The 12454-nt window shown below is 40.9% G+C and overlaps 1 protein-coding gene across 4 annotated transcripts in view; it reads right to left on the bottom strand.

The window, feature by feature from the left end:
* Positions 1–288: 288 nt before the first annotated feature.
* The window catches only part of ccser2a (coiled-coil serine-rich protein 2a), a 49068-nt gene continuing 36902 nt past the window's right edge, over positions 289–12454 (bottom strand). For 2 of the 4 annotated variants that reach the window (XM_058651205.1, XM_058651206.1), the window contains exon 10: positions 289–3993. In XM_058651205.1, coding sequence (XP_058507188.1) covers positions 3334–3993 — 660 coding nt within the window. In that variant the 3' untranslated portion in view covers positions 289–3333. Of the gene's footprint in view, positions 3994–7392; positions 7433–8647; positions 8733–12454 lie in introns of all 4 variants that reach the window. The other 2 variants (XM_058651207.1, XM_058651208.1) reach the window with 2 other exon arrangements.

The following is a 12454-nucleotide window of genomic DNA, read 5'->3' as shown; positions in this document are numbered from 1 at the left end:
TGGCATGGGTCTGCTCTTGGCCTGTGGGCATTCACATCTGTCTCTCTCTCTCTCTCTCACACACATATAGACACACTGCCATGAATGAACCAGTGGAAACCAGAGGTGTGACAAAAAGACAAACACACACAAGCACACACACTCACAGGCAACATTGATTTCCTGTTTGGCATTACTAAGCAGTGAGTGACACAGCAGAGGGAATTGGGGCATTCACTGGACAACAATGCACACAAACAAACTATGCTATGTATTCTGTCACCCTCTCCTCCCCTCCCCTCTCCTCTCCTCTCCTCTCCTCTCCTCTCCTCTCACACACACCTTCACAAGACCTGCCAAAAACAGCGGATCTTGATCATAGTGCAATCGCCATTTTATCTCGTCTTCATCTTTTGTCTCGTCTCTTTCCTGTTCCTCCAACTTAATGCTTCTCCTGCGCGACGTTCTCATCTCCATTTCTGTTTCCAACTCCATTCAAATATTTTTTGGTTGTTGTTAATGTTTGGACTTTTTTCCTTTTCCTTTTTTTCTTTTGGCTTTACAGAACAGTAACAACTAACTGCCCGGACGGTTTGGCACAATATTGAGCCGAATAACGAGTAAACATGTTTTATCAGCCACATGGATCCACACTGGGAAAACACACCGACACAAGCCCTCTGCCTCTTTCCAGGTTAATCTGGAGACAGCCATCTTCTTTTTTTGGCTACAGTGGACAGATAAATCAATGTGTACTAGGAGAGCTCATTTGTGAGAGCAACCAAAACAACACAACACACACTTTGGTAAAAAATTCAAGGTGTGTGTGCGTGCGTGTGTAAGTTGCTACACTTATGTTGGTAGTGGGAAGTGTGACGTGATGTGTGTGTCTCTTTGAGTTTTGTCAGTGTATGTGCGTCTGTGTAGCTTGTGTCCAAATGTGTGTGATATATATAAAAAATATATGTGCATGCGTGTGTGTGTGTGTGTGTGTTTCTCTCTGTCTATACAGGGTGCATTATTGGGCGCAGCAGACCGGACAGTGCCGGAGGCGTGCACCAAGCGGTCATGCGGCTTGACAGAGAAGAGAGCAGAGTTGCTGTCAAAGGCCTGTTTTTTTTTTCTTTCTTTTTTAAACACACTGCTGCTCTCCGATAGGGGACATTTCGGAGCGTTTCACTAGAAACCAGCTCCGCAAAGGAGAGATAAACCTGATTTTACAAAAGTCCAAGTGAAACACCTGTAAAGCCCTAAAGGCTCCCTACCTGAAAATATCCCACTAATACCTTTGATGTTCCCAAAGTGATGTGCAAGAGAGCGAGAGACGGGGAGTAGGTCGATGGCTCAGATACACACACACACACACACACACACACAAGGATGCAGACTCATATGTCTGTCAATTGTGATGTGAGTCATGTAAGGAGGAGTTTTTTTTAATTAACTCAAAACTATTTTGCAGGACAATAACAATGTGGTAATAGAATAATAATATGTATTATTCATTAGGGAGATAATATTATTGTAATACTATCTTATTTATATAACAATTAAGAAGTAAAAACTTGGAAAAAAGGAGGATGAATTATAACTGAATAATATGGTAATTATCAATTTTGATTCACAAATACTTTCAGGTGAAGGTATTACACTGATGGTAGCCTACAGTAAATTCGAATGACTTCTTATAAACACCATTAACGTTGTAATTACCATGTTGGAAAAACATATTAAAACTACGAAATTATTAACATACTATTATGAGGTTTTTTTTCTCCCACAAATCAGATCAAGGGTCACTTTAATGATGAAACGCAGCAGCTAACTTCTGAAGTTCTCAGCACTTCTGGAACAGATGTATTTGTAGCGGATTCAAGTGACATTTCCTACATCCCCCAGATGATGTGTCTGTGTTACGATCATCTACTAAGGCAACTCATTATCCAGAGAGATACTAAATGAGCTTGGTTGCATGCTGTCTGCTCTTTCATCAAGGTTCCTGTTACTCCTCACCATTTTCCATCTAAAGAAACACAAAATAACCCTGAAATAATAACCGACCCTTCAAAGTGTAAGAGTACTTTGTGTGTCTGTGCATGAGTGTCCCTCATGAGTGAGTCTACATTGTACCTGAGCTTATATAAGTGTGTGAGTGCTTTATCCCACTGCTCTTTTGTACATTATGAAAGCCAGTTTTTCACTTGTGTACGGTTTCTCCTAATTGTATCTCCAGCACCGGCATGATATTGTTTTTTATAGACCCATATTTCATCTGACTCAAAATTGCACAGAAGGTCTGCGACCGCTTTTGCTTATATGTGCAGGGTTCAAAGTTTGACTGAAGAGGGAAGCGTAGCAGACTAAACTAAAAAAAACATACTGTATATGCAGCAACAGCGTGGGCACTCTGTCCCTCGCCTCTGTCTCATCGCTCACACTCACACCCACTTTCATACAAACATAATTTAATTTCTGAAGTGACAGCTTCAGAGAGCTTTGTGATATTTGCTTTTCGGTCTACAGCCCCAATTTTACTTCCACTGTTATTTTACCTTGCTTTACCTTTCCTTTCTCTACCACTCCCTGTTTTTGCCCCATCCTCCCCTGGGCCTACTACTACACTGAAAAAGTTCACGTTCAGGTCATTTCAGCGTTTAAAATCAAACGCTTGTGTGTGTCAGAGGTCACAGCTGTGTGAGAACTGAAGTTAGACTTTAAAATGTGTTAATAGCCAGCAGGTACTACACATGAATACAAAAGGCTGACTAATATTTTTTTTTTGCACAAGCCATATTCAGGAGCATGTGCAAAGCGAGTTAAATGAAGCTTTGCATTAGTTCATGCAGGACATGTTAGTCATGTGCCCTAGCTGTAATCAGACTGCCAGCTGACCACAATCTGTCAGTCAATCTCACATTCACTTGCTACCCCAATGCTGCCACTGGCAAAGCTCTGCCGCCACTACCCCAGTTCACACCTCTCTAGATCATGTTTTACGTGTCTTCTTGCTGCAATAAATCGTATAATTATGCCTGGACATTTCTTGTGCATTGTAGTGAAGTTACAATCCTGTTGCATTATGTACCCTAATCCCTCATTTGGGCTGAATTTATGAAAGCTAATTTAGATGGTGCTGTACAACAGCCACAAAAACAATAACAATGACCCCGGACGGTCAATTGGATTATGAGCACAGTGTATGTTTCTCAGACACGCACAAGATGAAACAGTAATGCTTTTATCTTGGCTAGGTCAAAATGGGGATGAGATTTAGTCTATGTTTGAGTTTTGATGAGTGGATTTATGCTCCCTATGGAATCTTTGCCTTGGGGACACATGATTGGCTCAAAGTGATTAAGAACTTGTCTGACCCAGGGTCTTTGAGTCTTTGAACCGTGGATCTTTGCAAGGGTCTGATACTCTGTGAGGCTGAAGCAGTGAAGTGCGACGTAGACTTGGAAGCTGCGCCTGGGGTCCAGAGTTGAAGCAAGGAAGGCCTCGAAATGGGGGGGGCAGCTGCTTGGTATGGTTCGGAAAAGGCCCTGAAGAGGAGCCCAGCTTCGGAGAGGCAAAGTTACCAGTGAACCCTGGCTTGAGTGCAGGGAGAGACACGTGCTTATGAAGTCGAGGGGGCTGCAGCAGGCGAGGGCAAGACGAACCAGCAGATCTTGGAGAGACAGAGTTCTGCAGCATCACAGCTGGTTCTCTCCCTTCATGCTGTGCTGCAGACCAAGCCACTGGTGCTGGGCTGTCTCTAGCTGTTACCTCCTGTGGAGCCCTAGAGCCTGGAAAGTGTGAGTGGTAGCTTAGACGATTACTCCTCTTGGTGGTGTATGCTGGGGCAGTCATATCTGAAATAAGGCCTTCAAGGGGATGGTCAGCATTTGCACAGGTCCTTTCCTCTGACCTGGTCCTTGTGACATCACTGTGGCCCTCGGTGGGGGGAATTTTTATTATTCTTCCCTGGTGGAGGTGCTCGCTGGGGCAGGGACTGTAAGGCTGTAGTACTTGAGGCTGCAGAAAAAGAGAAAGAGATATCAATAAGATAAAAAAAGAACAAGTATAAAGCCTCAATGGGTGTTAGTGGACAATGAGGAAGGACTCATTTCCCTTTCAATGTAAGAAAAACAGATTTTTAATTTTTTTGAAAAATTTTCATGGTGTCTTTGATGCCCATTGAAAGCAGGAATTTGAAAAAAAAAAAACGTTTGTACCTCCGAATGAAATTCTGAATCAACACTCAACATCCAACATTCTGCCTTTCTTTGACTTGTTTATTTACTCCTTAATATCACAGCGTGTCTCTCTGCTAGTCACTCAAACAACCCTTGAACAGGAAGGGCAAAGTCACAGAGGAAGCTCGGATTCAGCGCTTGCGGTGGGAACAAGCAGTGCAGAATAACCTTGCCATGTTAGTGTCTCAAATCTACTGATGTCTTTGAGTCATTCTGCCTTCCCTGCTGATAAGGGGCTTAAAAAACATTCTGAGAGCATGCTGAGCACTTAACTGTGTGAATTTAGACCAACCGAGGCGTTGTCCTCCACTAGGGGACATTCAGTGGTGTACTGTAAACACACCTGTTCAGTCAAATATAACACTTCAACAACAATTACTGTCAGTGAGGCTTACACTGTTCCAATATTTCTGTGTCAATTAACCGCTGAGCCAACATAATGCACTATGTTTCAAAAGACAATCTCTCATTATGACTTCAAAGTGTTCGCATCTGTTTCATCACTCCTGCATTCAATTGGTTTAGTCAGTCATGATATACAGCATCTCCACAGTCCCTTTCTAAAAACCCTCTTAGTTTAAAGACTCCACAATTTTAGTGTAGTATACGGCAGGATAGTATTCTAACTTTTTTTTCTCAGCCATCTTTCTTGGCTAATGGAAAAAAATATCCGGCTAACTACTTTCTTAGTCCACCCAATCAGTCAGGATTGAGTTGTTTAGATAAGGATAAACACATTGAATTTGACATAAATATCTTAGAGCCACACAGTAGTTATTACTCAGCACTCAAAGCAAGAAGGTTGCTGGTTTGTGTCCCAGTCTTGGGCCTTTCTCTGTCAAAGTCAAAGTCAAAGTCAGCTTTATTGTCAATTCTTCACATGTACCAGACATACAAAGAATCGAGAGGATGTTTCTCATTCGCCCGTGGTGAAAACAGTTAAAGTGCACAGGCACAACAGATGGACAGACATTTCCTAATACTAAAACTAAAATACTAAAATTACTAAAAATTGGAGTCTGCATGTTCTGCCCATGTGTGCATAGATTTTCTCCGGGTTCTCCAGTTTCCTCCCACATGTCCAAAAACATGCAGAGGTTAATTGGACACTCTAAATTGACTGTAAGTGTGAGTGAATGCTTGTTCGTCTCTATGCTGGCCCTGCGTTGGACTGGCGACCTCTCCAGGGTGTACCCCGCCTTCCGTCCCTATGTCAGCTGGGACTGGCACCAGCAGCTCCACAACCCTCATGTGGAGGATAAAGTGGTGGATGGATGGATGGATGAATATCTTATCCAGTATAGAAGTACATTTGCCCCTTGGGAATAAATAAAGTTTTCTGAATCTAAATTTTGCAAAAAATCTAACGATTGCAGCATAAATTAAAAAAGTTAAGGTTATTTCTTCTGTTAGCACTACGCAATTTTTGACTTTTTAAGTTTTAGAAATCAAGGTCATTTTCAATGGATGTCAATTTAAGCATAACCTAAAGGATCTAAATCCACTTTGAATTGTCTAAAGCTACTGAAAAGAATTAACTTAAGTTTCATCAGAAACACGCCCACAGAGGGAGTGAAATCATCTCAGAGGATGTGGGTATATAGTCGAGCAGGTCAGGCAGTTCTGCCTCTTTCTTCCAGCAGTCGGCTGTGCTGTGAGTGGGAGTAAATGTCCGAGGCCACAGCTCCATCTCCTGGTCCCTTGCCACAATGCCTCCACTGTCCTGTTACAAAACCCTCAACCACCTTTCAGTGTTTTTCAAAGAGGAAAATACATTGAAAATTCATTTAACAAACACAAACCCATGTTATCAAGTTTAGCCTTCATAAGCAGCATCTCTTTCTTGCATTTCTCTTGTGATTCAAACTTAAAAACTCTCAGCTTCACAAGAGCTTCAATCAAAATTCAAGAAAAACAGCTTTGATTTACCAAAGCAAATCAAAGCAGCATCATTTAGCAGGTGGATGGAATTATGATGATGATCCTGAATTACTGTTTTGTTCCTGTCTCATTCACAACAGGACAAGAACATACTAAAATGTTGTCGGTACAGACCTTTTTGTATTTTCAGTTTGAATAATCTGGACCAAAATTGTACTTTGTAAAATGTGTAACAATTAAAATGATTGCATATATTTGTAAGTACTCAAGCCAGAAGAATCCTCTTACAATGATGAGCAATATGCAGATGCTCTACATACTCTGATAGATGAACTTTTAAATCACCTAGATATGATGACATGACCACTACCACCTGCAAATCATGCAGATGCTAATAACTAATGGCAGTCATTCTCTTTGTAAGCTCTTCCCCGCACTGCAAGTACATAAATATCAACGCTCTGTAATGATGGCAATGTCAGGAGCCCCTGACAGACGCTCTCCCCATAAAACATAATATGTGATCGGATAAGCAACATGCAAGACCATGAAAAAGATGTAAATAAACCTTTTGACATATGCAAGAAGACAATTGAATTGCAGCACATAAACAGGTGACTAGTAACAATATGGTTTCACTCCATTTTAAAGCACGATTAGACTTCATACTATCGTTTTAATACAGGTTGTTGTGAAAATGGCCATTTGGATTGTGATTGAAATTAGGCTGTAGAGAGAGAGAGTGTGACAGCAGAGGATGTGAGATTACTTAGATTTGTCTTGTGTTTGTTGTTGCTCACTGCTGTTGATAGTGCATGTTAAGATGAAGGCGACTGCTTAGTACAGCAGTAATGTGCATCCATGTCAAATAGTACAAGCTATTTTAAAATAAAAAATTAAAAAAAACACTTTTCCATTCAATACACATTATCCAAATTTTTCCAGATGGAGGCTTCAATAAAATAAAATACAGGAAAACAAATCCACACAGAGATTTACCAATACATGCAGAGCAATACTATTTAATAGAACTGCACAAATGAAGAAGTGAAATTGAAGAACAAAAACCAAAAAAATGATCAAGGTAGAGATTTCTAAATCAGTGAACTGTCGTTAATTAAGAAAACCCAGCCAAAGTTAAAAGAAGAAAAACCCAAAACCCAATGCAGAGCATGCAAACCCAGATGTCAAGGGTCATGCTTGTATCGTTTCCACATGACACCACAGCTCAGCGTGCAGGAGTTCAGGATGGTGGGGGCAGCAAGTCCACTTCATGTTAAAGAAAGGATTACTGTACCACGCTGTGTCAGTGAAGTACTGCACTAGGTGCTCCACTCCTTGCCATTGTGCGAGGGAGGCAAAGGTACAAGAGGAAGAACAAGGGAGATTGATTTTCAGGTTTTTTTGAGTGTGCACAGAGATTAGGGAGCGAGAGAGAGAGAGAGAGAGAGAGAGGTTAGAGGTCGGAGGGATAAAAGGAGAAAGCACAGACACAGACTGACACGTATTTGGTTTAAAAAAATATCCGTAATTAAAATGCAGCACATGCTTGCAAAAATTTCACCCATGGTCACATCAAACAAACCAAGTTAATGCAAAATGTTATTTCTACAACCTCCATTAAAGAAGACCTGTGTAAAAAGTTTTACCTATTTATTCCCTAGTCTAACACTGGCAATTTCTATTCTAAAGACCTTGGTACTGGCATGAACTCTGCTGGTTTGTTTACAGACAGAGCTCACAGTAGGGGGTCAGAGAAGTAGGGGATTATCCAGTAGTACAAAAATACACTTGTTTTCCTCTCATACGCCCTTTCTCATCTTAGTTTGAATATGACTGCCAATTGGAATTTAGAATGTTTTCGTGTAATTACCTCTTCCCTCCCACCCTTTTCCTCCTACTGTACAGACCTTCTTTTCAATTAAACCATGCTATTTACTGAGGAAACTTTTGACGAAATGCTGGGCAGCTGTCACACATTTTTTTTCAAAATAGTATAAAAATGCAAGAGCACTTGATATTGAAGTAACCTGAGAGTTAAAAAAACAAAGCTGAACCCTATGGGAATATCAGAAGAGCACAGCGTGGGATCTTCTTATTATATTTTGTTTTGTTGTTGTTTTTTGCTTTTGACTCTCCCACCTTGTATGCCCACCTTCTAAAGTCTGTTTAATAACTTAAGCTCTCTTTTATGTGCCTCACCTATACTACTTCATCAGCACAGTGTAATGCAGAGGCTTTGTTGCAAGATTCACTGGGATTAAGTGCAGTTGCTGTAAATGCAGTGGGATTGTTTCTATCTTCCCATCTTTCTTAACAGCATCAAACTTTTGGTCACCTTAAGAGTGGTGCAAAGTTTACTCTTCACGTTGTGATAGATGGACTGTTATATCACCAGCACATTGTATGATGACAATACTGTGAACTATGGTGGATGGGAAGGGACAGTTGACAAAGATAAGAAGATGACACCAAGAAATAGACTAGACTCCCTGGCTATGTTGTGTTGTGTAAAGATGGCGAGGAGACTGCAAAGAATGTTAGTGACTCACTCTGTCTGCGCTGGGGCATGCTGGCACGGGTCAAGCCCTGGTGCTGTGCCTGCCACGGGGACAGCAGAGGGGTGGGCAACAAACCCTACACAGAGGAAAAAACACAAGGTACAAAAGGCATGATGCACCAGAGCACACAGAGCACACAGAGAAGCAAGCTCACACAGGAAAACCACACTCCCAGGCATAAACACTGGACATTGTTAATGACATATCCTGGTTAACACAGCACACAAAAACATACACAAGCAGACCTACGTCGACACGCAGAGAGCAAATAAACTGCAAAGTTCTGTACACTGACATTTAACTACAAAAACACAAGAGGTTATGACATGAGGAAAAACATGCACACATGTTAATATGGAATTGTGTATTTTTATGAGAAAACAAATTTACATTAAGACGATCCTTTCCACAACATCTGCCACTGTTCCTTACTCTGTTCAACAGATACTACTGTATTAGCTATTAGCATATACTAATTACCATTTTAAACATCTGACTTCTTTCATCTTTTTGATGTTTCTTTCTGTGTCACTGTAGAAAGTGTGGTTTCCATTACCATCCATCAGTGTAGAGCACACCATCGTAGGTAGAGCAAAAGACAGTGATAATGGAAAGGTAAATAGCTTTCACAGATGAGCTAACCTGTGAAACAGCACTGCCAAGGGATGACACTGTCCCTACCTTTCTGGTATGTGGAGACTTGAAAAAGGGAGGGGTGAGTAGAGGACTCAGTTTTTTTGCACTCTGCAGTCTCAAATTACATGTCACTAAATACTACACACTGGACCTTTAGTACAACACATATTGTTGTGTTAAGTAAGTCCCTGCCCCAATTTAGTGAGGGGACAGCAGAGCTGTCAAGTTAAGCAGACAGACCTCCTCTCACATTCTTCCATATTACAAAAGAAAGACATTTTGATTTTGTAAGAGGATGAAATAAACAGATACAGAATACAACGTGAAGGTGGTAAATTCCCAGCTAGTCCAACCCAGACTCTTTTAGAGCCCTCCTACTGAGACTGCGGGAGGGGAAAGGAATGAGTTTTCCTGATCTGCTCTTGCCCATGTCCTTCCTTGAACATCAACAACTGTTTCAGCAGGAGGTCTTGGCAGAAGTCTCATGTTGAGGCTTCATTTGCAGTGAGAAAAAACCTTCAGCAATGAGAAAAAGAGAGGGTCTGTTGTAGGGCTCTCAAATGATCCTGACAGAGTCTGGCAGCTTTATTAGACCTCCAGAGCAGCTTAGGCTGTCAATTTTTTTTAAAAAGTTTCCCATCGTTTCCTATCGCTGTAAAGGCTCTCCCAGGGCCGAGAGAGCTTCACAAGGACAAGGACATAAGAAATTTAAGAAATATAAGTTTTGTGGGGTTTTTTTCTATTTTCTATCATTAGTACCCGGGTTCAAAGGTGGTTAATCGTACTCTTGCTCGTTTTCTCTGGGAATAAAAACTGTTCACCCTTGGAAAGCAAACTCTAAATAGCTGTATCCTTCTGGATTGTTGTGCCTGCACAATGGGAACAGCCTTTACCACCCACACAGTACACGCTTCTGGTAAAATAATAAAAAAAAAAACATTGAATCAATAGTTCTGTTATGTGGTCAGGGCCAAACAACGGGAGGAATATAAGAGGACTTAAAGATGTAATATGCAAGATTTCTTCATTAAAATATCAAAAAAGAAAAGAAAGACAAAACCAAATATGACATGTTTTTGAGTAGAGTATTTACATTAGCCAGAAAGGTTCCAGAACTCTAAATCCATCGAAATTTGTTAATAAGTTAATGGACCTTTTAATTCTGATCGTCTTTTAAAGATGTCATGTGCTTTGTTGTCTCTAGTATATCCAAACCACATGAAATGTCAGAGTAAGGAAAGAAATATGTGGTACTACTAGTTAGCCAGCGTGTTGTATTTTTCACTTCAGGGTGTGTTTGTCACTGAATTTGCAGCACGTTCTGCTGCCGAAGCTATAAACACACAGGGGAAACAAACGAGACAACAAATTTACAATTCCCACAATCCCACGCTGATTTCCAATGTCATCCAAGTCTTTTGGTATTGTTTTGATTGAGAGTGGCAGAAATTACATACTATATGTTTCAAATCTACTTGCTTTGTGCTGTGGCAGAAAAGCTAATATGACGTTCAGCTCTGGATGTAAAAAAAAAATATGATATATGATGCAACAAAACAATAAACAACAAACAACACCATGTAATTGTGTTATATGTATGATTCTTCTCCGTTCTCTGAGTAAATTGCACTCTCAGCATGTTTAAAACTATTTGCATCTGTGAAGACACCCAAAGGTAAAGGGTGAAACTGGGTTAAGCAGGACAAGAATTTAAAAGTTGTTCTTGTTGATCCTACAACCTTTTTCGACAGTATTTAGAAGAAACCAAGATTACATGTTCCCAAAACAGACTCTCTGTGTGAATCCTTTTATCTACTACATAGAGTTGCCTGCAGCTAATGCTCAGGTCTGACAACAACGTCTTACTCCACTAAGTTTGGCAAATTTAATCCTCACCTGTCCAAAATTACTCTGCCGTGTGAGAATGAATTGATGGGCCAGTGTGTGTGTGTGTGTGTGTGTGTGTGTGTGTGTGTGTGTGTTTCGGAAGGTGTATCTGTGATGCAAAAGGGCAGACTTGAGAGGATGTGGGTGGAGAGGTAATGACAGGAGTTGAGGGAGGAAAAGTTTTTTCTTTCAACCAACAGCTTAACACTGATCAATCCTCCCGTCTATCGCTCTGCTGTCCTCTCTTTCTCTGTGTGTGTGTGTGTTAGTATTGATCTAATTACATGTTACGTATGAGGAGAGATGAGATGTCAAAGAGAGAATGAGAAAAACAAAAAACATAGCGAAACAAAGATATCACTGAAGCAAGAAAGAAAAGAGCGAGACAGCAGGAGTGATTAAAAGACACGAGAGGTATGAGAGGAGAGAGAGAGAGAGATTAAGATAGGGGAAATGCATAGAGGGAGTGGGAGTAGAGCTCTAATTACCCTCTCTGTCTATTACTGATGAAACACTGCCTATTGTGTTGCTTTTGTCTCACTGCTGCTGCTCATCTGCGTGTTTGTTTATCTGGGTTATTAACAAGGTCGGCTCCCCAGTCCTCAGTCTGCTGAACTCAGTGTTCACTCACAATGAGTGTGTGTTGACACATGTGGTAGTTTGTGCACACACAGACACATATATGCACACACACACAGGTTTGCACAGCTATTCTTCTTAGGACACTGCATTGAGTTCCATTCATTCAGACAGCCTTTATCCCCGTCCTTAAGCACAGCCAGTTAATGCCTAACACAAACCTTCACCAAATCACAGTTCAAATCTTAGCCCTAAACTTAACCAGTTCCTCAGAAATGAGGTTCTGCCTCATTGGGACCAGGTTTTGGTCTCCATGACGACAAAAATCAGTGGTTATGCCAGCAAAGGTCCTAAAGAGGTAAGAAATTCAAGTACACACACACCCACAGAACAAAAAAACAGATGAACAGAAATGCAAGGCTGAACAGTTTTATACTGTGTTACATCGAGTATTACTCAAATCATACCATTCATGTTTTATTTGTTTGCAAAATGAAGATGGGGACAAAAAGGTATGCTCCTGTGATTGCTCAGGGGAGCTTTTCAAGAAGATTATTTCCTTCAAGTGACATTTAGGCGGTTTGATACGTCGCTCATTCCGTGCATCTCACTGTGAAAAATTGTGTCCAATAATTCTCTGCATGTTGTACACTGACCATAACATCAACATTTTTTTTTCCACGGCAGACGTTTGGA

The sequence above is a fragment of the Solea solea genome, chromosome 15, assembly GCF_958295425.1.
Source record: "Solea solea chromosome 15, fSolSol10.1, whole genome shotgun sequence".
NCBI classification, from domain to species: domain Eukaryota; kingdom Metazoa; phylum Chordata; class Actinopteri; order Pleuronectiformes; family Soleidae; genus Solea; species Solea solea.
The sequence above is the reverse complement of the archived record's forward strand: the minus strand, read 5'-3'. Positions and strand labels throughout refer to the sequence as shown.